Source organism: Diabrotica virgifera, chromosome 2, assembly GCF_917563875.1.
Source record: "Diabrotica virgifera virgifera chromosome 2, PGI_DIABVI_V3a".
NCBI lineage: Eukaryota > Metazoa > Arthropoda > Insecta > Coleoptera > Chrysomelidae > Diabrotica > Diabrotica virgifera.
The window spans coordinates 274974631-275001708 of record NC_065444.1 but is presented as its reverse complement, the minus strand read 5'-3'; the positions used below and the strand labels follow the sequence as shown (position 1 = coordinate 275001708).

General features: G+C 31.9%; 1 protein-coding gene across 1 annotated transcript; it reads left to right on the top strand.

Annotated features, from left to right (window-relative positions):
- The first annotated feature begins 3223 nt into the window (after positions 1-3223).
- Positions 3224-26613, top strand: LOC114340855 (odorant receptor Or1-like). Its single transcript, XM_028291634.2, has 7 exons — positions 3224-3479; positions 6950-7149; positions 10575-10773; positions 14264-14363; positions 19180-19284; positions 24253-24408; positions 26474-26613. Exons 1-7 carry the CDS (start codon positions 3253-3255, stop codon positions 26525-26527), a joined length of 1041 nt encoding a protein of 346 aa, XP_028147435.2. The 5' UTR covers positions 3224-3252; the 3' UTR covers positions 26528-26613.
- The last annotated feature ends 465 nt before the right edge of the window (positions 26614-27078 follow it).

The window sequence follows — 27078 nt, the reverse complement described above, 5'->3', positions numbered from 1 at the left end:
CACACACACACACACCCAGTTCGTATTTGAATTCCGAGCAGTAAACACGTACCCATATCGCTCTCGAGATTCAAGTTTCAAGTTTTTCTGCCGGTCTCGGCAACCGGCCGGGACTAGTTTATTAATGATAAGTGATAAATGATAAACAACACACACCCAAAACGCTGATTAGGTCAATTCGAATTCACAACAGAAATGAATTAAAATAGGGAAATGTTGCATATTTATGGGAGGCAAAAATGTCGGTAATTTCCACCCGTAATAATCCTAATTACTTCTTTCCACGAAATCAATTAAGCAGCCAAGCATTGTAAAAACCTTAGCAGTTAAGATGGTTAGGACCGAATTTTACTCATTGACAAAAGGGTAGAAAGTTTTTAATTTAATCTGCTCTCTGCCGGGACCCAATTTACGATCACCCGTTCAAAGACACTAACTGGGCAGATAAAGGAATAAATTTAATGGAAGAAAATTGAGTAATTTGAGATATGCTGACGACACTGTAATATTAGCTACAAGCTTCGAATAATTACAGACCATGATGACGCAACACTTTCAAGCTTTGGAAAAAGTAGGTCTTAACTGGGAAAAAATAGTGCCTAATACACTGAACATTATAAAAATAACGTTGAAATATAAATTTAGAAACATTAAGCAAATAAAACTTAACAAAGAAAATCAAACTGCCGAAATTACTAGAAGAATAATGTTAGCGGGGGCAGGATTTGGAAAACTGAGTTGGATCTTGAAAAATACTAAAATAGAACAATATTTTAAAACCAGAGTTTACGATCAGTGTATCCTCCCTATACTTACGCGTATGATTCACAGACTTGAAGACTCACCAAGTCCAATATGGATAAAATAGTAAAGGCACAGAGAGCGATGGAAAGATCAATGCTCGGGGTGAGATTTATAGACGAAAAACAAACAAATGAAATTAGAAACAAAACCAAAATAAAAGAGGAAGGAGAACATGCTTCCAAATTAAAATGGAGCTTTGCAGGACACAATTCCCAACTGATAGATAAAAGATGGAACCACGAAATACAACAATGGAGACCATGGTTAGGAATGAGAAGCAGAGGAAGGCCACAAATGAGGTGGGCTGATGACATTAAAAAGATTGGAGGACACAACTGGAAACAGCTGGCGCAAAATAGACAATACTGGATTGAATTAGGGGAAGCTTATGCCCAAATTTAGATTACTTAAAGTTAAAGAAGAAGAAGTTTTTGCAATGGGTGCCACGATTTCTCGCAGAACAACAAACCCCACCGTGTGTTCACCGAACAAGCTCAACCGTAAGACCAATTCAGACAAGTGTTTGCCGCTGTTTAAGTGTACACCAAAGAATTTTCTGGATTTTTTCGTGGCCTTTAAAGAAAAGTGGATCCACTTGTATACACCAGAGAGAAAAGAACAGTCAAAATGGTGAAATTCACCCGGCGAACGCAGAATCTGCGAACCCACAGAAGACGAAGGCCCTGTCCTATCGGCTGGAAAGTGATGGCCGCTGTTTTTCTGTAATTCACAAGGTGTAGGCTACAACACCAACTACCTGGCAAAGAGCAAAATTTTCACTATTCCAGATCATTGGGCAGATTAAATGCCAAATTATACAAAAAAACAACCACATTTAGAGAAGAAAGCAGTGCTTTTTCACCAATAAAACGCACACACTCTCACCTCCAATGTCGCTGTGGCCGAATTGGGCGATGAACTGCTCTCCCATCCACTGTGTTCTCCAGATTTGGCCCTGCATGACAAGTGGAATTAGGAATTCATCGCCGCCAAAAAACCTACTTCCTACCTAACTTGAAGATCTTTGAAAAACCTACCTCGAGAAAAAGTATTTTTCAGACGGATTAAAGAAGTTGGAGCATCACATTTTTTTTTTCAAAGTTGAGTTAAGATTATGCAAACTATGATATTATTGATGTTCATACAGGGTGTTTCATTAATAATTGTCCATATAGTAACTGGAGAAACCTTAGCACAAAATACGAATATTTAACCTAAAACACTTAAATAAAATGTGGTTCCTTACTGAGCTACAGGGTGTTTTATCTAAAATATTAAAAATTATTTTTGCTCAGCATTTTAAAACTATTCGAGATATCCGTTTCATACTTGGCAGAAAGTGCGAATACTAGACACCCTAATTGTGATAAACAAACGTTTCTAGCTACTACCAGAGGCGTACGACAGGGGATGGTGAATAGTTGACCCTTCTCAAATTCTACGCTACTGGAGGAATTACTATTTTAGTGCCATTTTTAGATTCTCCAATACTTTTTACGTAAATAATATACTCTTCATTGGCAACGATTAAGTCATTAGTTTTCGAGATATTTGAAGTTAAATATGAAATGACACAATTATTTTGATTAATTTATAATATGATTCATATGATTAAAATTTAAAAATTATTTGTACCCAGTACTTTAAAACTAGGTGGCGTATCCTTATCATACTTGGCAGAAAGTATAGGTACTGCACACCTTACTAAATTAAGATAAATAAACGTTTCTAACTACTACCAGAGGCGTACGACAGGGGATAGTGGCTGGTTGACCCTTCCCAAATTCTACGCCACTGATGAAATTGCTATTATAGTGTAATTTTTTGATTTTGCAATACTTTTTATGTAAATAATATACTCTTCATTCGTAACGATAAAATGATTAGTTTTCGAGATATTTGAAATAAAAAAATTAAGCGACACAATACATTAATCAAAATAACCGTGTCGTTTCATTTTTAACTTCAAAGATCTCGAAAACTAATGACTTTATCGTTACGAATGAAAAGTATATTATTTTCATAGAAAGTATTGGAGAATCCAAATATTGGACTAAAATAGCAATTTCGCCAGTGGCGTAGAATTTGGAAAGGGTCAACCATTCACTTTCTCCCATCGTACGCCTCTGGTAATAGCAACAAACGTTTTTTTAACAGTTTTTTTAACATAATTTAGTAGTTTGTACAGTACCTATGCTGCCTGCCAAGTATGAAAAGGATACGTCGAATAGTTTTAAAATGCTGAGCAACAATAGTGTTTAAATTTTTAGATAAAACACCCTGTAACTCAGTAAAGAACAACATTTTATTTAAGTGTTTTAGGTTAAATCTTCGTATTTTGTGCTAAGGTTTCTCCAGTTACCACATGGACAATTATTAATGAAACACCCTGTATAATATGTATTTTTTTCAGGTGGCGTCCTGGTCTTACAGTTCACTTTAGAATTTATGAATTTCTTTTACTTGGAAAACAGTGTCACCGATATAGTAGGTGCATTTTTCATGACATTGGTAACTGGCGTTCAAATTATAAAATTAATATTTCTCTACATAAACATGAGAGGCATTGAGGATTTATTGCAATCGATAAATCGGCCAGAGTTTCAGCCGAAATCTGACTATCAAACCAAAATCTTGTGGTCTTATATATTAAGATCAAGAATTATGTTAGCGGCGTAAGTAGAATTTGAATTAATCTCTATCATTTTTTATATATTTTCCAAAATGAAGACATTTAATGTCAAAATTATAAAGTCCACAAAGATATTGACGGGATAGTGCAAAATTGGCTTGAACCATCCAATTTTTCTTATTGTGCTGTACGCTAGTGATGGGAAAAACCTACCGGTTTAAACCTAAAACCGGTTTTTTTACTTCGCAATAACCGCTTTTACCGGTTGTTTTCCTGTCCCGGTTATAACTGGTTTTTTCTTTTTAAAGTAAAAACTGGTTATTAGGCTTTTTACGGTGATAAGGATTAGGTTAGGTATTATTTTGGATCCCAATCATAATTATTATTCTCAAGTAATTATTCCAAACAAAACCATAATTCAAATTTTATTTTATTTTATAAAATACAGAAGCAAACTGAAAGTGCAATCCCACATCAGCCAAAAACAATTATTAAGTTTTATTATAATATTTCCTTGAAAAGGTATTTGTAATCATAATATTTATATAAGAAGTGATCTGGTTGAATTAGACGCAAGCATCATATATTTTTCACACTTAACTCTTGACATTGAAAGTGGGTGAATGACTTTTTCTGATTACCAAAAATAATGCTCTGACTATGAATATCGAATTGCTGATTACAAATACGAATCTCCAAGAATTTCGCTACGTTTTCAAAACGATACACTCATACAGGAAGTATTTAATGAGTTAAAATGTACCTATTCTACAAATATACAAACGTGTTAAAAGTAATACATGTTCTTTCGATAGTACTAATTTTGATCATATTGATATCGAGTCGAATCGAGTATCGCAAACTAAAGTGTATTGTAAATGTAACTTTGTAACCTATTAGATTAAAAAAAAACGAAAACCGGTTTTTCTACCGCCAGGTTAAACCGTAAGCAAAAAAAACGGTATAACCGAAAACCGGTGTTTTGTCAAAAACCGCCATCCCTACAACAGTATTAGTCCACAGTACTTCGTCCTTTTTGGAAGATGATTACAAAAGTCTTAAAAATGGTCTGAACTGCTTTGTTTGAGCGAGTCTACCACTCTCTGAAAAATTTTAGTGTGCAGCTTGGAGTGCAGCCGCGTCATTAACATATTTACGTTGTCGGACTAACAAAACGCGGCTGTAAATTTGTCGGACAAGAGATAGGCAATCTTTATTAATTAAATATAAGTAAAAAAAATCTTAAAAAATAGTCTTTTTTTTTAAATATAAGTACTTTAAATTAAAAATTAAGAGTTGAATAACAAAACTACCGCGCTAGAGTGACATTTTGCGGGTGTCGGACTCTACGATTTTGTTATTACAAAACTCTTAACTTTCAATTTAAATTATAGTTAATTGATAAAAATTGTCGATCTCTTGTCCGACAACTTTACAGCCGCGTTTCGTTAGTCCGACAACGTAAATAATGTTAATGACGCGGGATGAGGAAACGCGTCCAACCTTCACTCTGAAATTTTTCAGAAAGTGTAGACTCGCTCAAACGAAGCAGTTAAAACCATTTGTTAAGCGGCGTCCTCATTGAGTTGACATTGTCGATCGACTCTGTCTATCGACACTGTCGACCGACAAATCGAAAAAGCTTCGATGTCCACACCAGGTAGGCACAATATTTGTCGACAGACTAAACGAAAATGTGTGACGAAGATGGCGCCATTATTATTTGTGCCGCATTTGTTATTATTCCAACTAAAAAACGTTTTCAAAAAAAAAGTCTTCAAAGTAGAAATCGGTATAGCGGTAGTAATCTGATGGAAGATTTGAAAAATGATGATATCGATATATTGAACCTTGAATACAGATGTAACGGAGGTTTCAGAAATTTTTTTCGAATGTCGGAAAGTGAATTTGAATATTTGTTGCAAAAAATCTGGCCAAAAATTTGTAAGCAAGACACCAAATGTAGACCTGGTCTTATTTTTGTCTTATTTTGAAAAATGATGATATCGATATATTGAACCTTGAATACAGATGTAACGGAGGTTTCAGAAATTTTTTTCGAATGTCGGAAAGTAAATTTGAATATTTGTTGCAAAAAATCTGGCCAAAAATTTGTAAGCAAGACACCAAATGTAGACCTGGTCTTATTTTTGTCACGTAAAGATCTTAAACTTTCATAAGCAAACCATTTACTTTTGTACACATCCTCCGTGCCACTGCCAGATTTTTTGCCATCCTTTGTTTTTTATTTCTCTTGCTAACTGACTTTAAATAGTTTTTATTTTTTGTTCTACCACCTGCTTTTCTATATTAAATTCACTGGCAATTTCCAACAAAGCATCGTGTCTCATGTTTCGGTCTTTAGAATATTTGCTTCTAGTGTTCCATAGATTTGTTTTTAATTTGTAAGCTTTAATAAATGCAATCATTTTTCTTTTCCCCATTCCATTTTGCCGACAAGTACAAAACACGAGACTTTAGATGACAGACTACGCCGCACGCTGAATTATTTTTACTGTATTTTTAAATGTCGAAGGTCGAAGGTCGAATGCACGTCCACACTTCGGATTCGATTCGACTACCCTTTGATTTTACCGACAGAGCATGGAAAACCAGTCGACACGTCGATCGACATCTTTTGTCGATCGACAAAGTCGATTACCGCGTACACACTCAGTCGAGAGTGTCGATAAACACAGTCGATCGGCATCGTCGACTCAATGAGGACGCCGCTTAAAAATGGAACCAGAATCTTCGACATCACAACATTTTTGCCTAGACCTCTAAAAAAATCTACTATTCAATAAAGACATATTTGTTACCTGGTTCTAAAAGGAACTATATCCAGGTAATCAACAAAAAAACTAAATGATTGCAAATATCATTGTGTTCTTATAGGGCTTTTCATCCACAGTCATTTGTTTCGAGCTTCTGTCATGTGTCACATAATACTAATATGTCTAAAGACGTATGACGTAGATATATTAATATTATGTGACACATGACAGAAGCTCGAAACAAATGACAATCGATGAAAAGCCCTATTGAGTCTCTTCATATTTAAAATAACTTTTGTTGCCAATCATTGTTCCTAAAACTATGAGAAAAATTCCTAAAGAGAAAATCTATGTGTTAATATACTGAGAAATTATAAATACCAATATGTTCAACTAATAGTTAAAGGAGAGATCGAGAGAATGAGATGACTAGGAAGGAAGGGAAAAACATCTGACACTGGACAGGGCTAAATTTTGAACAGCTAATAAGAACAGCTCATGACAGAGAAGGGTTTGTAATTAGTAGGTAACATCCATTGAGGAGAGAGCGTTTAAAGGAAAAGAAGAAAATTAGTTAAGATTTCTAGTTTTTTTTAGCAAAATCGATCTTTTATCACATTATCGTCCAATCTGTATGATCTGTCTATTTTCTAATCGGCATTTTTGAAAAAATTACAAAATATATAAAAGATATAATAAATTGTGAAAATTCTAATGAGTAGTAATAAAATTACAGATTTTGGTTAGCTGGAGTTTTTACTGTTGCTACTTGGATAATATTTCCCTTATTGGAGGAAGAACCCAAATTGCCCATAGAAATATGGTTTCCCTTTGATTTAAAAAATACTACAAATTTTTATATTGCATATGCATTTGTAATGTTTGCTACTTTTACTAATGGCATTATCAATATGTGTATTGACACTTTACTCTCAGGTAAGTTTTATCATGTTCACAAGTAAATACATGGGACATTCTAGTGTAGAACTTAAATCAAACCACAAATTTTATCAATTGCAACATAATATATTTTTCCACCTACCTCTACCGAAAGTATACTTTTCCGGACCTAATTGTAGGGAGCAAAGTTGTACTTTTCCTCCCTAGGGAGGAAAATATTTTTCCTCCCTAGGGAGGAAAAGTAAAAGTGACGTCATGGTATGTCATTCATGAAATATAACTTATTGACGCCCTGTACAATATCTATTTTCTATTACGTAAGTATCTATACATTTAACGTTTATTTAAAAACACTCTCTATTTTGCAGAATGGTAAAAAACAGTAAATTGTTATTCTGATTTACCAATGTTTACATTAATAATTTGACTTATATTTGACAGTTGACAGTTATATTGTACCTACTTGTTAGTTTTAGTTCTAATAAATTTTGTTGGTTAGATACATAAATAAATTAAGTAAAAATGAAAATATGACTTGTTATTTGAGGAAGATGGAAAAATCATATGTATAACATGGGAGTAAAGTGCCTTTTCCTCCCTTGAATGATTACTGCCCTCCGCTACGCGTCGTGCAGTAAACTTCATTCTCGGGAGGAAAAGTAGCACTTTCCTCCCTTGTTATACAAATAGCTATTACACTCATCGCCAAAATTAACGCATAATTTTAAAAACCCTGGTAAATCAAATAATTTTAATGTTTCAATTTTTGTGATAATATATTATTGTTACCTCCGGTGTATTGTAAAATTTATCGACACAATTTATCAACACATTTTTTGCAAAAAATATTAAAATCATGCTAGTTGTGCTTAATTTTAATTCGAATTTAGTTTGGCTGGACTAGGTTGTGCTGAACGTTTAAAGGCGTTTTTTAAGTTTATTAAGTGTTTTTTCCTTTGAAATGAACCACCAGCAGCAAGAAAATCAAAATTTGTTAGAAAGTGACTGTTTAGAATCGTTACTCTTCGTGAAGAACGATAGAGTCCAGTACACATCGCTGAATGTTTTAACGTTACTAGACGTTTTTCTGTTACTGAAAGTAACTCAAGAAGACCCGGTCAAGGCCGTAGAAGAGTTACAACTCCTAGTCAGGACCGGTTTTTGACACTTCGTACACTGAGACAAAGCTTTGTTACCAGTTCTTCTCTGCAAAATGAATTTTTGGATCGTTATAACTTTATAATAAGCCAAAATACAATAAGAAGAATAGGAAGACGATCAGTGGGAAGATCACGAAAACGATGGAACGATAACTTACTAGAGGCACATTGAAAAAGCAGACAGACATACAAAACAAACATACAAAAAGAAGAAGAAGAAGACTTGCCGAAAACGACCTACGCCCTGGAGGGGCACTTACTGGCCCATTATTGACCAGAGACCAGAGAAGCCAATGATTGCATGTTGCTCGTGAACATGTGTACAGAAGGCCTGGGGAACGCTACGCACATACGTTATAATGGTAAAAATTCACTATGGTTTTCCTCATGAGCATTTTTCAGTGCGTCACAGTTTTTCGATTTCTTTCTAACACATTAAATTGTATATGACAGAAACAAGAATGTGTGTGTACTTTGTACGCACGTAAGAAGTTATACTTCTATTATATGATTATATGATTATAAACGAAATTAATATACTTTTTATTTATATTTTATTTAAATATTAAACTAATTTATACTTACTACTTCTCAAACATTTTTATTAAAACAGTGCCAAAAATTAAAATAATAAAAGAATAAAACACACACAAACACATTAAAAATGCCACAAATGATTTCTGAACATTAATTGTCGGAAAATTTTTTAACTAAATACGTATTTTCTGAAAATAAAATTATATAATAAATATAATTACAATCATAAAATGTATAAAAAAAATAAAAAAATAAAAGTTTCTATTGGGATTCGAACCAACTTACCACGCGGCTGGTATTTGCGTTGTATTGGGGTTCACTCGCATTAAAAGCTTCGCCACAGAGATAGTGTGTCATTATGTGCGAAGATCGACTAACTAAACGGATTAAACTTTTGACATTTTTAACTTACGTAAATCAAATTATTTTGATTTTGAATTGAAATGATTTAGAATTGAAAAAATACAACAAAACATAGAGTAAGAAAACAATATATTAGGTGAATATTGATAGCAATTTTGATGGTAATCAAATTATGTAAATAAAAGTATTACATACTACTTATGTATTTTGGTAGGTTCAAATAGGTAGGTATCGGAGCCCGTATTCGCGGTGTGCAAGTACTTGGAAGGGAAACGAGAAACGACCGTGCGCGAGTCGCGGAGAAATATTGCAACTATCTTAAATAATTAAAATTCATATTGTCAATTGAAATTGTCAAATTGACGTATATTTCATACCTTCTGTCATTGAAGCAGAAAAATTATATATTGCTCCACAATATTGATATGATATGCAATTATTATATAAAAGTAAATTTAATTAATTGTATTTTGCTTGCAGGACTGCATTTTAATAACTAATTTTATTTACTACATACAATTGTTTATGTTTGCATAACATAGCTGCATCTTATTTTTTTTTCTTATTATTTTTTTGGACTATGGCCTTGACAATTATCCAGCAACCAGGACTAATATAATTGGCCAATATAATTAAAAGTGCGAATAAAAGTACAGAGGGTAGAAATAGAGATCGCTTTGCCGAACTTGCACGGTCCCAATAACGACTAATAAGTTTCGCAATCACTTGCATCGTGCAAAGTGGCTATGTTCAAATATCATAACAAAATTTGATCAACTATTTATAAAACACTTACCAGTGTAAGATTCTTTAGCTTTGAATAAGCGAGATCTGCGGCACTCATACTAGTCACAGTTTGATGGGCTTTCACATTGGCATGCAACAATCATCTCTTCTATGTAAATAAGTCCAAAAATATAATATGAAAACTATTTAAAAAGGCAGTATAACCATTAGTTAACTTTTTGTTTGTTGTTTCTCTTCCTACAAATTTTAAAACGCAACAACCATACATTATAATTAAACCACAGTCCCACAGCTGTGCCACAGCTGCCATATTGGATAATTTTTGTCATGTCATTTGAACATCCAATCAGAACAAAGTTATAATGCGCATGCGCCCGGTCGCTAGGTTTTACCATATAAAAATTCACCGTCATTACGCCCGTAAAGAAGTATAACTTCAAAAAAGGCACGTCGGTGAATTACTTTGGTAATTACTAAACAGATTTAACTAAAATGTCATGTTAGAATAAATGTTATAAATGTATATTATCACGGACTTTTTTTCCATCATTTGTGACGCACTGAAAAATCCTTATGAAAAATCCATACCACTCATTATGTTGAATAGTAAAATGCAATTCATACTGCACAGAATAAAATTGAATAATATTTTAGCTTCAATGATGATAGGAGCAGCCCAATTTGAAATTCTTAATGATTCGCTGGAAAATATCCGATACTTCTCAGAAGAGGAATTAAAATCCAGTGGAAAAAGTATTAATTGTAGAGATAAGGATGAAATTTTTCCGGAATTACAAGAAATAATGGATCAGAAGTTTAAAGAGTGTATAGAACACCATAGAATTATTATTGCGTAAGTATATTCATTTTTAACACATATCATATTTTTAAGCAACTTATGTATGAAAACTTCTAAATGCTATCTTCACGTTTGAGACGAATGTCATTAAGTTATACTTCTTTATACGCGATTGGGAAAATTGTTGAGAGTGAATTTTTATAAAAATTGCAGTATCAAGTAAGCGGCCAGGACAAAGTGAAGTTAGTTAGGTACTAAATCTTTCAACTTAATTATTTATCAATGCAAGTAAAGTGTGAAAAAAAATATATTCGTGTTTTTAGTAATAGTTATTTATGTATCAAGTCAGTAAAGTGACTCTTTATCGAGCGAGTCTGATATTACGAGCAGAGGGAGCGAAGCGAGCGAGGCGAGTAACAGACGAGTTCGATAAAGAGTCTTTACTGACGTGGTGCATACAAAATTTTATCGAAAAAAAAAATCATAAAAACATTAACACTTATTTAACACTTACTTAATTACATCTTAAGGCAAACCGCACACCAAAGAACGTGAAATGAAAAACATGAAACATGAAACGTGAAACATGTTTCATGAAAATAAAACACTGCTAAACAAATCTCAAAGTCCGCCTACCAATGAAACGAGTGTGATTCATGATCATGACACATTTTTATTTTCGGAGAGTTTCATAAATGGCCGGACGTATATTTGTTTAGCACTGTTTTATTTCCATGAAACGTAATTTACGTTTCATGTTTCTTTGATGTGCAATGAAAAAAGAGTGTGTGTACTTGGTACGCACGGAAGACGTTATACTTCTATTATTATGATTTCAACGAAATAAATAGGTTTTAAACAGTTTAATCGTATTTTTATTTAAATATTAAACCAATTTTAACACATAAAATACCAAAAATTAGAAGTACCGTTATTAGTTACGTTATTGTTTATGAAATGTAATCTTCCGCAGCGCATTTGCTTTTCCCTTGATGAATAGTAGAAAATCTAAATAAATATATTTGCTAACAAATTATCAGTAGTAATTGCACAAGAGCTCTAAAATTATCGAATTTTTCCCGAGTGGCACTTTGACTGTTTTAAGTTCACGACCCGAAGGGGAGTGAAATTAAAACTGTCAAAGTGTCACGAGAGCAAAAATTCGATAATAATTTTAGAGATTGAGTGAGAGAAAATTTTATTGTAATTTATTTATGTAAGTACAAATCAGTACAATTAAACACACAGTTGTTATAAATATTTGACGGTTGAAAGTCATCACTCATCACTTTTATAATTTTTAAAACAATTATTGTCATTAATGTCACTGAATGTATTTTTTCGTAACAACGAAGGGAATCTGAGGTAATATACTTGCCGACGGGATATTATCAAAAATTATCACTTTAATTTTTATTTCGGTAGCTTTCTATTGGTCAGAATCTCCTATGAATGAAATAATCATTAATATCTCTCACCGTCCTATATATAATCGAATTAACAAAAACACCATTTCATTATATATTTGCATTAATACAAAACTTAAAAAACTTAAGAATTTTATTAATTTTAGACGAAATAAAAATTTCTTATGACAGTAATGACGATGACAGAATACTTTTGCATGATGGCCGATTTCGATGTTTAATCGATAGTTGTTCAAGTAATCAATATTGAATAAGTACCTAATTACTAAATCTGTAACGTTTTGATTTATGTTTTATGAATATAATTGCAAAATACTACAGAATTTAACTTTCTGACATAAATTTAATTAATAATAACGTAAATTTTGTACAATATTTTTAATAATTAAAGTAAATAAATTTTAAGTTCATTCAAATAATCGACTATCGACCGCTTACATTCAATATAAGTTAATTTGATTAATAACGGCAGATAAAGTAAATTCTTCTTTCAGTACAATAAAATGTTACTTTACTGCCGCAAATGGCGTCAAATGAGTACAATAATGAATGATTTTAGTGACGGTTGGCGATAAATATATTTATTATAGTTTTTGTCTATTTGGATTTGTCTTCATTGGGAATAGGATAATTAGTATTAAAATATTATAAAAAGAAGACTAAAAAGCAATCTTTATATTATTTGTACAATCTGTCAAAATAATTCATTTTGGTATCAAAAAATAAATTGGAAAAAATGCTTTGTAAAAGGTATAAAAAATTTTTATTAAAAATACCTTTAAGGGCTACATCACAACAAAACGTTTTCGATTTTATAAAAAATCATCATCAGTGTTAGTCAGATTGGATGCCAGCTGAGCCACGAAAGAAATATTCGGGTAAAATCTATTAAAAGGTAATATGGATGCATTATAGTTGCATACTTAAATTAAATGCCTTAGGATGGATACATGGCAACAAGAATAATGCCCTTACGTAAGGTATTGAATTTCTCAACACGTGGGATGCAAATTGAGTTGTTTACATTCCAATGACATAATGACAACTGAGTTGGGCATGGGCATTATCCTTGTTGCCATGTATCCATCCTAAGGCATTTTATTTAAGTATGCACCTTTAATGCGTACATATTAAATTTAAAGGATCAATTATTTTCAATGGGAAATAAGCCACAATTTTACCAAAAAAATGATATTATTAACGTTTCGACGCTAAGTCGGGTGTCGTTGTCAAAATACAAAATAATTTAATACCGAATATATTTAAAGGTTTTTTACCCGAATATTTCTTTGGTGGCTCAGCTGGCGCCCAATCTGTCTACACTGATGATGATTTTTTATAAAATCGAAAACGTTTTGTTGTGATGTAGCCCTTAAAGGGATTCATAATACAAAAAATTTATTCCTTTTACAAAGGATTTTTTCCAATTTTTGTGATTGATGGTATACAGCCAACTACAAGAAAAAAAATTTTCTTTTCCTTGTGGATTTTGGTATCAATTTTACGGCCATAGCACACTGACTACATGGGTTGTCGCCCGATAACCCGAGTCAAACAGTATCGAGCGAGGTTAATCATTGGATGGGGGACCGCTTGGCAACACCTCATATTGTTGCCTTGCCTTACTTTTTTTAATTTTTGGTATTACTTTAAGTGTTAAAATTAGTTCTCTTTCTTCTTTCTTTCTCATAATCCTTAGTGCCCTTCACGGCGTCGGATTAAAATTAGTTTAATATTTAAATAAAAATACAATTAACCTATTTAAATATATTTTATTTTATGGAAATCATAATAATAGAAGTATAACTTCTTACGTGCGTACAAAGTACACACAGTCTTTTTTTGTCTAATACCAGTGATAGTAGAGGATAATAAGTAAAAAATACTCTGTTCGGCACAGAACTGAGACAAATCTACGTATTTGAAATTACTAATTTTCATGTATCTGTATTTATCATGGTTCCAAACAGGGTCTTTTTTGCTTATTTCGATTTTATTTTAATCCAGGATTTACGATAACCCAAGAGAAATCTTATTTCGCCGAGCTGTATGAGCATTGAAAAACATAAATGCACATTTAAATTAATACTTCATTCTTTAAAAAATGTATCTTTTAGATTTCTTGATGAATATCAGAACATGTTCACTTACTGCCTATTGGTCCAATTCGTAAGTAGTGTGAATATTATATGTGTTGGATTGTTTGAATTAGCACAGGTAAGTTAAACTAGTAAAAAATTGTTTGTTTTAAAAAAATCTTGAACACAATTCCTCACTATCTGTTGTTAATGAATGTAAAATTCTCGGTATGATTTTTGACTCCAGATTAAATTGGTAAAATTACATATGTATGTGCACTTAATCCCAAGTACATACTTTAAAAGCCTAAACGTTCTTAAAGCCCTTATTCATCTTCATTTGGGGTCCCGATGCAACTTCTTTATGAAGTAAGATCTAAATTGGACTACGATAACTTTATCTGTTCCTCTGCCTGTAGATCTGTTTATGCCTTGGCGCCTTTTGCTCCAGTCCTTTCGAGACCATATCTCATGAATTAAAAATGAACCACCTCTCTAAGACGACATAACGCATATGGTACACATATGGTAATTACGTAAAAACTCACATATAAAACATATTTTTTTTAAAACCTTTTTTGTTTATAAACATTTTAATTCAGAAAATCTCATCACAAAAAGCAAGTATTTCTGTTGGTCGTTTTCATCTGCAATGCGTAATTTATTCACGATACTGAAATTAATGATAAATGTAATTTTTTTTTGCTTAAGGGCGTAGGCGCAAAATTTCGGCTCCAATAATTTTTAAACGCATTCATTTTTCCGAATTCTGAGAAAACTAAGTTTTTTGAACCATTTAAACGCAAAGTGAAAGATTACATTATTGCCCAGGGCCGAAAGTTCTTTAGAATAAACAAAAAGTTTCTTTTGAATGATATACTTGAAATTAAAAATCAGATTAAATTTTTCTTTTTTCTTTATCATTCCTGTAACTAAAATAAACACTATAGAAATTTTCAGGGACTTTCGGACCTCCATAATAACGTTAGGCCAGGATAATAAGACAAAAATATACCCTGTTCGTGACACTTCAGCAGCCAGAGTACTGAAGCGTTGTATCGACAGGTAATACCTATAGGAACAAATTGTAACTATTTCCTGCGTAGGATCTGGCGGCCATTTTTATTTATAAACAATTAACTGTCAAAAAATGGCATTTTCCCTTTTTTCTTCAAATCACCGGAAAACAGTGAAACTTATGATTTTTTTAGTACAAATATCTTCGAGATTATGCAAAAAGCTTTAAAATGACGTACTACAAAGTTTGATATACTCATTTCTTGTAATATAATTGCGAAAAAAGTTCGGAATTGCAAAAAAAATTATTTTTGCAATAACTGTTGTAAAAATTAGTGTACAGCTTTGAAATTTTTATCAAATGAGGGTTCTTTGGTGCTTAATAATGTATGATAAAAATTTCAAAGCGATTCATTCAATTGTTTAAATTTTATTTAATTTTTTTATCCCAGAGAGCATTTTTTTTTTCAGTCATATAAGTTAAAAAAAAATGACGTTAGAAACATTCCACAGGCGTCAAATGAAACAGCATGACCTACATTTTCAACATGGTTTAAAAAAGTGAATAAAAATGCATTTATTAGTAACAATAATTATGCAAAAGTATCGTCAATTTTTCTTTATAAATTTTTTAATAACTTTTTCCAAAAAAATTATCTGTTTTACCCTGTTTTAAGTGTAAAACTACCAAGTAATGTTATTTATATCATAATTGATAAAAAATTGTAATAAATATATACCTATAATTTCTTATATAACAAAATAAAAAGTTTATAAGGAAAGATTTACGATACTTTTGCATAATTATTTATTACTAATAAATGCATATTTTGTTCACTTTTTTTAAACAAAGTTGAAAATATAGCTCATGCTCTTTTATTTGACACCTGTGAAATGGTTCTAACGTCATTTTTTTCTGACTTATGTTATTGCAAAAAAATGCTCCCTGGGATAAACAATTTGAATAAAATTTAAACAATTAAATGAATCGCTTTGAAATTTTTATCACATATTAATCACCAAACAACCCTTATTTGACAAAAATTTCAAAGCTGTACACTAATTTTTACAACAGTTATTGCGAAAATAATCTTTTTTGCAATTCCGACCTTTTTTCGCAATTATATTAACAATAAATGAGTATATCAAACTTTGTAATACCTACGTCATTTTTAAGCTTTTTCTATAATCTCGAAGATATTTGTACTAAAAGAACCACATGTTCCTCTGTTTTCCATTGATTTGAAAAAAAAGGGAAAAGTGTCATTTTTTCACACTTGTTTATAAATAAAAATGTCCGCCAGATCCTAGGCAGGAAATAGTTACAATTTGCTCTTATATGTATAACCTGTCGAAAAAACGCTTCAGTACCCTGACTGTTCAAGTGTCATGGAAAAAACCTTATTACCCTAGACTACGTAGAAAATCTTTCATTCTGCGTTTACATTTTTTAAAAATACTTATTAGTTTTCTAAAAGTTTCTAATGAGTATTCGAAAAAAATGAATGCATTTTAAAATCATTGGAGCCGAAATTTTGTTCCTATCGTCTTAAATATTAAATAAAAACCATAACGCGTTGAATTTTCTCAGGTATTCCAGTTGAAGAATTGAGGCCAGAAATTTTGAAATTTTTCTTTGTTTCTTCTTTTTCTTCAGGCTTCATTTCCTGAGGTACTAGCATTTTTTCTATGGCTCTATGATATGATTGCTAATATTAATAAACTTGTATTTATCCCGGATTTGGAATTCCTTATATTACCCATACATTCACATTCCTATAATTCTCTAATTTTAATTACGTACTCGTTGAATTATTACTAACAGTCAATTTTTGTCTTTTTGTTACAAACGCTAAATTTTGATTGAAATATAACATAAATTCGGTTGAATTTATCGGTGGCTGCGTTTGGTTTTAAAAACTAATAAATATCTAGTTTGTGTAAATAACAAACACTAACTAATCTACACAGGTATATTGATTACACAAACATGGAACGCTTTCAGCTATTATCACAAAATTATGCTTTAATCAAAATTGTCATTTATGGTCGTTGTGTGGAATTTGCTGGTTTATATGCCAGTCAATAAAAGCAAATATAAGAGGTTATCTCCGATTTCTATCCTAATAGATGTATTTTGAAGACATTTTGGGAATAGGCTCTACTTTTAGCCTTCCTAATTCAAAGTATACTCAATGACGATATATGGTAATACAATCAAAGTACTTGTTAGGCTTTACTAGCGTTTGATGAAGTTAAATAAAAGTTTTTTATACTTTAAGACATTAGTGTTGGTTGACTGGATAATTTAACCCTTATAATCCACCCCCTTTGATAATACATGTGTAAAAAGGAGACTTGTTATTATTTTTAATTAATTGATTATCTCATTTAAATCAATTTTATCAATCATAAAAACAAATCCTATCTTTATAAAATAAAGAAAAATAAAAAATACACTTATAATAACATTATCATTTATTTACTTATAATCCACCCCCTTTGATAATACAAGTGTAAAAAAGAGACTTTTTATTTAAAGAGACCTTTTAAAGAGACCTTTATAAAATAAAGAAAAATAAAAAATACACTTATAATAACATTATCATTTATTTATCTTTTTATTTACATGACATTGATAATTTTTTGTCATTTACAATAAAAATGTATTTTTCATTTTTCCTTCTTTGAAATTTCTTTAATTTTTCAAATAGGAATTGTACACATTGTAACCCCCCACATGCATGTTTAATATAAACTCCAGCTTTCACCAGCAGCTGTGAAAAATGAGTAGTCTTTATACCGAGATCCCATTTACATCTGCTCCAAAATTCGTATATGCTCCAAAATTGAAAATAAAAAGTTGTTTGGTTGGAAAAAAACTGCGTTTATTTTAAAGATACCAATTCATTCAAAAATAAAAAGATCACATTGATCTTTGATTTTTAAATGGTAAAGTTAATTTTTATGTATCTCTGACAGTTTTTATGCAACAGTAATTAGAAAGTCAAAATTTTCGTCAAAAGAAAACTTACATTTTTGTGCCCAATCATTTTTTTCGCATATTTTATCATTTTTAGTTACACGATGAAAAAGGCAGATTTTTAAGATAACTTTAAAAAGTGCTCTATAATTTGATTTTTTTTTTTTTCAAAAACCATGCATTTTCAACCAGTCCAACTTTTTGAGCATAGAACTAACACTAAAATAAAAGGTATTGTAGAAGGAGTTAGATGTATTTAAATTCTGGTGGATGCGTGGTTTAATATACTGCTCATTTTTTTCTTAAAATATAAGAGTGATGATGGCTCAATTCAATTGCAATCGACATGTACCAGTACTCATTTTAAAGGTATTTTTAAGCAGTACAAAAAGTGTTCGTATCACTATATCCATAAAATCGATTCATGAATGCATCGATTCCAGCATGCACAAGAAAGTCTCCTTTCACCTACCATATCTCGCTTTTTATCGGATCTAGAAGATTTCTGAAAAAACGAATCTCTTTTTTTTTGTTTCTTCATAGGCTAGTTGTTAAGTTAAGTGGATAATTATTGAGATTTTTCAAAAAAGAATTTTATGACATTTTTTGCTTAGAATTAGGTGGTCCTCTAACGACTCTCGGAGTTACTTTGACTAAAAAAATATCTTCCCCAGAGAAGGAGTGGAAACCACCCCCAAGATCAAATAATATTTTGGCATAGGGTAGACTTTGTCTCGTGAAGTAATTCCTTACTTACTTTGAAAATATCAAGTAAATTGATGTATATTAGGACGAAATTCGGAACCAAATATCATCATTTACTGGACTATTAATAAAATTTCGATTTAGGGCTTAATTTGAGTCTCTGACCCTTATTGTATATATTATGTATATTATTACATTTATTATTATCAAAGGCCTTTGAGTTAAATTACTTTTACTATATAATTTTTAGACAGAACTAGGTAGTGTGCAGTTCTTTTCAAGGGTAGGCTATCAGTTTTGTTTTCTTTATGAGATATTCCTGATGTGTTACTATGGAAATGAAGTTACAATTCAGGTAATTATTAAGATTTAATTTATTTTGACTTAATACTAATTAATTTAAATATCTGGGTAAGATGCCTCAGGCGCACAGTGGTTCCAAATGCTCAAAACGTGGTCATGAGGCGAAGAAAAAAGTCCCTATCTAGGGATTTTCATGTTTACAGTTGTTTTCTCATACTATCGTAAAGTCGTAATACGCAGGTATACGGATCAGACTGGATGTATTGTGGTTCACAGCTCAGGAACAAGTGAGCCATGTTCGAGGTTATTTTGGCCGGCAGAGAAAGTCTAAAAGAACACGTATATTGAAAACGCTGTAAAACGTTTTGTGGTTTATCAATTTTATCGCTATAAAGCAGATTCTTCTTTTTTAAGTATGTAGTAATGTAAGATGTAAGTTGGCTTAAGTTTTAGTAACAATAAATGCCTTAAATTTGTCACTACATAAATAGTGAAAATATACTTGAAATAATCAAAATTTTGTAAAGATACATTTAAAAAGTACAAAATTCTGTATAATTCTGCGACTAATGTTTATTAGTCTTAAAATATATAATGAGAAGATACATAATCACTTTGGTTTAGCTGCCTATAACTGCCTATGCATTGCTGGCAGTTGTTTGAATACAAAAGTGGAAAATGACGCATATTACATGATTCTGGCGATTCTGGAGTATTTATGGGTGGTTGTACATAAGTAATAGATTCTGAATATTGTACTTTATAATCAGAATGTATTGGTGATCAGCAATTTTAAAAACCCTTTATAATATAAATTTTTAATCACATGCATTTAAAATAAAATTTTCGAAATTCTTTCGGCTATATTGGATCCGCCATTTTGTTTTAATAAAAAGTAATGTTAGATTTGTAATCAACGACCTTAAATTACCAAATTTGACAAAAAAATTTGCGTTTTGATTGATACTTTCAATTTCTTTCCGCCATGTTGGATCCGCCATTTTGTTTTTCAGAAAAAATAATGTCATATTCGTAATCAGCGATGCCAGAAACCCCTAAGAACGAAAGTAATTCCGAAATGTATAAACAATATACGCTTTAAAGGTTCATGACCACGTTTTCGGCATTTGGAACCACTGTGAGGCGGTAGGATATCTGACCTCCACGCAGAAAGCCAGGGATCGAATCCCAGCGCCAGCGAGAACATCTAGATATTTTTAAAAATGTATACATTTCCAGGTCAACTCAGCCTGAATATTATGAGTAAAGTCCTTTTCATGAGCATTTTTCAGTGCGTTACAAATGATAGAAAAAAAAGGTAAGTCCGTGATAATATGATAATTTGACAGTTGTCACATTTTATTTGCAATTTGGCATAAAAACAAATCAATTGTGTTTATTGCATTTATAAAATGGTATTTTCTTTGATGTGTATAGTCTTATAAAATGTACAGATTATATTCGTAGATATATTATATAATTCGTAAATAATGTTTTTTCGATTATAGCGCCATCTATCGACAACTAGAATAAATGTTATAAATGTCTCTAATCACAGACGTGCCTTTTTTTCTGTCACATACAATTTAGTGGGTTAGAAAGAAATCGAAAAACTGTGACGCACTGAAAGATGCTCATGAGAAAAAAAATAGGTACCTTGGGTAAAACGAGGGGTAATAATGGGCGGCTGAAGCCTAGCACTGACCCTGTTCCCTTACAGGTATATCGTAGACCCTAGAGGTAGCGGACTAGCCTGCTATAATCTTAAAACCGCGTTGGCGATATAAAAGGGAGACTATTATTATTATTTTAAATAGTCTGTGATAATATTGTATACAGAAGTAGGGCATATGATTCCTACCTTTGAAGAAATTTGACCACCAGAACTTTAGATTATTAATTGGTGATGAACGTCCCTTGCTATTTGAAATTCACGGTATTGAAAACATTTTCAAGCAAAATTCTAGCATATAAGAATAGCAAACTTAGAATAGACAACACATTTTTCCACCTACCTCTACCGAAAGTATACTTTTCCGGACCTGATTGTAGGGAGCAAAGTTGTACTTTTCCTCCCTAGAGAGGAAAAATATTTTCCTCCCTAGGGAGGAAAAGTAAAAGTGACGTCATGGTATTTCATTCATGAAATATAACTTATTGACGCCCTGTACAATATCTATTTTCTATTACGTAAGTATATATACATTTAAACGTCTATTTATAAAACACCCTGTATTTTGCAGGATGGTAAAAAACAGTAAATTGTTATTTTCATTTAACAATGTTTACATTAATAATTTGACTTATATTTGACAGTTGACAATTATATTGTACCTACTTGTTAGTTTTAGTTTTAATAAATTTTGTTGGTTATTCTTGTTCTCATGATCATTTTTCAGTGCGTCATTAATTATGACGTCATATACTGTATTGGGTGTGTCGAGACTTATTTCATGTAATTATTGACGAATCTGAGAGATGCCAGAATCGTACTTTAGATGAAAAGCTTGTGGAATTAAACTAATTAGTAATTTAGTAGATTTGATTTTTACACAATATATTAACATGTAGGTATTTTTTATAAAGGGGAATAAAATTAAAAAGTAAACAATATTGTTAATTAAATTTATAAATATGGAAACATTAAAAAATGACACAAAACTATCCATAAACTGTGTTTTTATCTTCTTCTCTAGGTGCTGTCTCCGCTTAAAAAGTTGGTAATCATCAGAGCGATCTTTATTTCTGAAACCGCGGCTCTAAATAATTCATTGTTATTACATCCAAACCAGTTCCTAAGGTTCTTCAGCCATGAGTTACGTCTCCTTACTATGGATATTTTTCTTGCATAATGACCTGGAGTATAAACTAACTTCTAACGAATTAAATTCTAAACCAAAATACAAAACTAACTTTTAACGAACTAAATTCTAAACCAAAACACAAAATAATGCACAAAAAAGTTGTGAAACACAAGGGAAGTCGAATTCGAAATTTCAAAATGACAGGTACACAAAATACTGACCTGAATAATAACCGTCACTTGACTCTTTGACACTTCTAAAAAGTGGTCAAAATGGACGAAGTTTTCGTCAAATGTTCGTAATACGTGTATTTGATTGGCTAGAAAAAACGCGCATTCTAAATATCAACGAATCAAACGTAGGTTAGGAATAGACATCTTATGTATATAACCATTGTAATGCTGCATTATTTTTGTGTTTAATCACGGAGCTACCGCTTTTTCCGTCTCATCAAACTTAATGCATTAGAGAGAAATCGAAAAACTGTGACGCACTGAAAAATAATCATGAGAACAAGAATAGTTACATATATAAATTAAGTAAAAATGAAAAATAACTTGTTATTAATTTGAGGAAGGTGGAAAAACCATATGTATAACATGGGAGTAAAGTGCCTTTTCCTCCCTTGAATGATTACTGCCCTCCGCTACGCGTCTGGCAGTAAACTTCATTCTCGGGAGGAAAAGTAGGACTTTCCTCCCTTTTTATACAAATAGCTATTTCGACAACAAGGACCAACGTCAATATACATGCGTGTGCATAGATCTATGATAGAAATTTATTATGCTACGGTTCTATATTTTCGAATGGCACGGAAAGAGACAGGGGTGGTATTTTCGAATTCATTCGAGCACATTTCGCATACAAAAATTAGAACAAATTCGCTCGAAATCCAGTTTATTCTATTTTCGAGTACTTCGTTTACGAATTATTTCGTATACAACGGCTCGAATGGATCTAAACCATTCGAATTTTATGCTCGTATACGAATTAAAGTAATAATTGTCATTATCTGACTTTTACGTCAAAATAAGATCTCAGCTGATAGGTTGTAATCGTTTTTTATACAATATTTTTAAATTGAACTTACATTTTAACATTGGATTCGTCTCAATAAATTCGCTCAACTCTTTCTTTGTTCGGCCGATACTGAACGGCCATATTTCATGCCCTTTTTTGCTCCTTTCAGCTAATTTACAAGAATCGAATTATTTTAGATGAAAAAATCACCATAAAATACGAGTAGGTTAAGTAAAACTGTCAATTATTCTTCTCTTTTTCTTTATTCTTCTTTTCTTTCTTTATTTGAGTTTTGGTTGTTCGAATTTGCAGTGTTGCCGGTGTAAATTCTTCTCGTATGCGAATGGCATTCAAAAATACACATTTAGATTCGTATGCGAAATTTTTCATTCGAATTAACATTCGTATACGAAAAAATTCGATTAATGTCGAAAATACGGCCCCAGAAGTCCTCGAATACATTTTCAGCTGGTACAAAATTGTAAAGATATTCTGACGCGTTCCTCGATCCTAGTTCGAACAATGGGACCGATTTTTCGGCAGCTGAGTATCGGGTATGGGCTAGCTTACTTACTTACTCCGTGGCGTTACAACCCTTCGTGGGTTTTAGCCGACTCGACAACATGCCTCCACTGTTTTCTGTCTTGAGCAACCTCCATCCAATTCTCCACGCCCATCGCGCTTAGGTGTCTTGCTATATTATCTCGCCACCGGAGTCGAGGGCGTCCGCGTGGTCTCCTTCCAGTTGGGACTTCCTCCCACACCAGTCTTACTCTTCTTTGGTCAGAATGTCTTCTAAGGTGTCCCATCCATTCAAGTCTTCTGGATTTTATTTATGGGCCAGCGGCAGAGTATAAAGAGGGACAGTAGAACCACTCTCCGAAAAATTGGAAGTAAAATCTGTAGTCGCGCAAGGCGACCGCACAATGTTCTTAGTCGCTTTTGCCCCACTCTCGCATTGCTAGTCGCATAGAAACGTACAGGTTTTAACAGGAAAACCCCGCATCCACCACTGGTGAATTATCAATTACGTACTGCCGGTATTACTTCTTGAGGTCAAAGTGCCGACAGAGAAGTGGTTTTACTGTCCCTCTTTATACTGTGCTAGCGGTGTAACAATATTTATATTTAAGTAATAGATAAATTTCATACATGGAATATTTTTTAACATATAAATTTTTGTTATGTATTTTTAGAGTAATAAATTAGTATATTCTGCCTATCACAGCCATTGGATACATTCGTCAAGATTATTTAGGAAACACCTAATATATTTTATGACACGAACACAGGTCACAGTCAGTATTCTAGCTGGTAGACTTTTTACTCTAAATTTAGGCAGTTTTGTTGGTGTAAGTATACTTTTACTAAATAAGTTATCTGTTTGTTAATTTGTTTTTAATTTATGTAAATTGTTTTTTAAAAATTTCTATAAAGCTGTTTTCAAAATACTGTTGAACATGAAATCACAGTAATAGTACGGTTGGAAAGTATGCTAAATGTGCAATCACTCGAGCGTTACAAGGAACTATTGGGTTGTGAAGAGTAGGTCCTAAAACCAAAAAAAGTTAAGTTATGTCTCATTTTAGTGGGACTTTCCATTTTTTAATTTAGTTTCCATTTCCTACAATCGTTTATTCCGATTATAGCGTTATTTCTCCATAATTCGAAAAAATGTCTCGAATAAAAGTTACTTATTTTTACGTAAAAAATCTTAATCTGGAATAAAAAATTGGGGATCCTATTTAAGATTTTAAAGTAACCCCCATCCCACCTCGTGGGGGGTCGTGTTTGGTGCCATTTAATAGATTTTTCGAAAATATTGAATAAGTGTATTTTTCAGTTTTTTGATCTGATGTTCATTTCGCGAAATATCGCGAAATATCGCGGAATTCGTATTTAAAATATTAAATTTTCCTCCCACCATTCTCCGTGGGAAGTTGTATTTGGTATCATTCGATACATTTTTGAAAAATATTGAGCACGTATTTTTTAGTTTTTCGATCTGTCGTTCATGTCCCGGAATATTCGCTTTTTTCTCGTGAAACTTTGTGACTCACCCATTTCCTTACGCCCCGTTCAAATTGTCATATTTTTGAAATGTTGTTTTGCATGTACTTAACTTACCTTAAAAGACTAACTTACCGCCCAAAGATTTGGGCGTCGAAACGTTAATAAAATTATTTTTTTCAATTTAATTGTGGCTTATTACCCATCTAAATAGTTAATTAACCTACTATAAAGGGCAAACAGCATAATATATAACTATATATAACCGGCAAAATAACGCAAAAGATGGAAAACATATTAAGTTGTGAGATAAAAAGAGATGAACCTAGTGGAGGTGTTAAATTTAGCGATAGTGACTTACAAATTGACATTATATTTATAACGATACGCTTTAATTACTATTTCGCTAATTTTAATTTTAATATTTTTTCTCAAAAGCGAAACAACTTAGTCATTCGAAATTCACATTAAATTAAACACAAAAATGCTAAGAGTGAAATGGCTTTACTCTGTCAACATCTGTTTCCTCGCCCACATAAATTAGTTATCATATCAGACCATTATGCCAACAAAGAATGCATCGAAATTGTTTTCTTAAAACTGCGAAAGTGTACGCCAGACCTAGTGATTTATTGACAGCTGGTCAAAGTAAAAGAAACACAAACATATTTATCGTTTGTGGTTTTTTTCTTTAGTCACTACACAGCATTCGAACGATTCACACACACACACACACACACACACACCGACTCGACCCTCTCCGAGAGACCTACACGAAAACACATTTTCGTTACAACAATAAAATTACCGTTTGTTTTATTATATTCATTTTTCATTAAATTCCAGCAACTCACCCATCGGAATACATTTATTGTTTCCCAACTTTAGACGTATCGGACGATTTTGAGAAATGCCACTGTCACAGTGACAGTTTTATTTGACATACTCCTTTGATACGTCTAACGGTGGGAAACAATCAATATAATTTCAATTTATATGTTAGTATCCATCTTTTCCATCTTTTGTGCTATTTTGCCGGTTATTAGCGCGCTCATCACTATATAAATTATAACTGAAATTATAACCGGAGCTAGGATTTATATAGGCAACAAAAATTGAAGAAAAATGCGCGTATATAGGCAAATAACTTTTGTTGATGTTTTTAAATATATTTCAATTTACTTCAACTTTATTCAACATATTGTGTTGAAAATAAAGAAAAATAGTGTTGTATTTATATGTTTGATTTTATTATTAAAAATAACTCGTAATTCAACAACTTATACTACCCTTCTATGTTATTTTTACTGTACTGTAAAGTTATGGGTACAGATATTATTTTCCTTTTATAAAAATTGACAAGCCGTAATATTCAACTTTAATTATCAGATTATTCATGATTTACAGATAGTAAAGTTAGCATGGTCATCTTTCGCTGTCCTACGAAGTATTAACAACTAGCTGTGACATCATTGAAGAATCGTAATAAGTGGAAACTGCTGACTGCCTGCATTAAATTATTCAAACATCAATATGCACATAAAATCATAAAATCACTAAAATCGCACCTTAATTAGGCCAACATTGTTTCGAATTTGAAATGAAATATATTCCACATTCTAGCATTGATGGTTTTCATTTTTATTGTGGTGTTTAAGTTTTGTGTACCTACATACTTATTGCGGGCAGCTACTTTTAATTTTCACATGTATTCTGGGCTAATTAGCAAAATTCATGGAAAAGTTATTTACCAGCAATTTTATTGCTGAAATCGAATCTTATGATTGTATATATTACTAATATAGGTATGCAAAGTCCGCAGATAGTGTGCTACTTTTTTTATTAACAAAATGGGCCCCCAAATCGTGCTTTTTTTAATTATTGGTCTATAACTCCGAAGATTTTAACTTTACGCCAAAAACACTCAAATAAAAATTCACCCCAATTTAATTCTACATAGAGGCATGTTTCTCCCGATTTGCTCCGACGAAAATTTTCCTCGGAAAATGTGA

Bases quoted from the DNA above. Each gene is read 5' to 3' on its own strand.
- LOC114340855 (XM_028291634.2), top strand. From the start codon at position 3,253: ATGAATTTCTTTTACTTGGAAAACAGTGTCACCGATATAGTAGGTGCA. The intron at 14,364-19,179 runs GTAAGTTAAACT...TATAATTTTTAG, and splicing joins GATTGTTTGAATTAGCACAG to ACAGAACTAGGTAGTGTGCA. The intron at 24,409-26,473 runs GTAAGTATACTT...CATGATTTACAG, and splicing joins ATTTAGGCAGTTTTGTTGGT to ATAGTAAAGTTAGCATGGTC.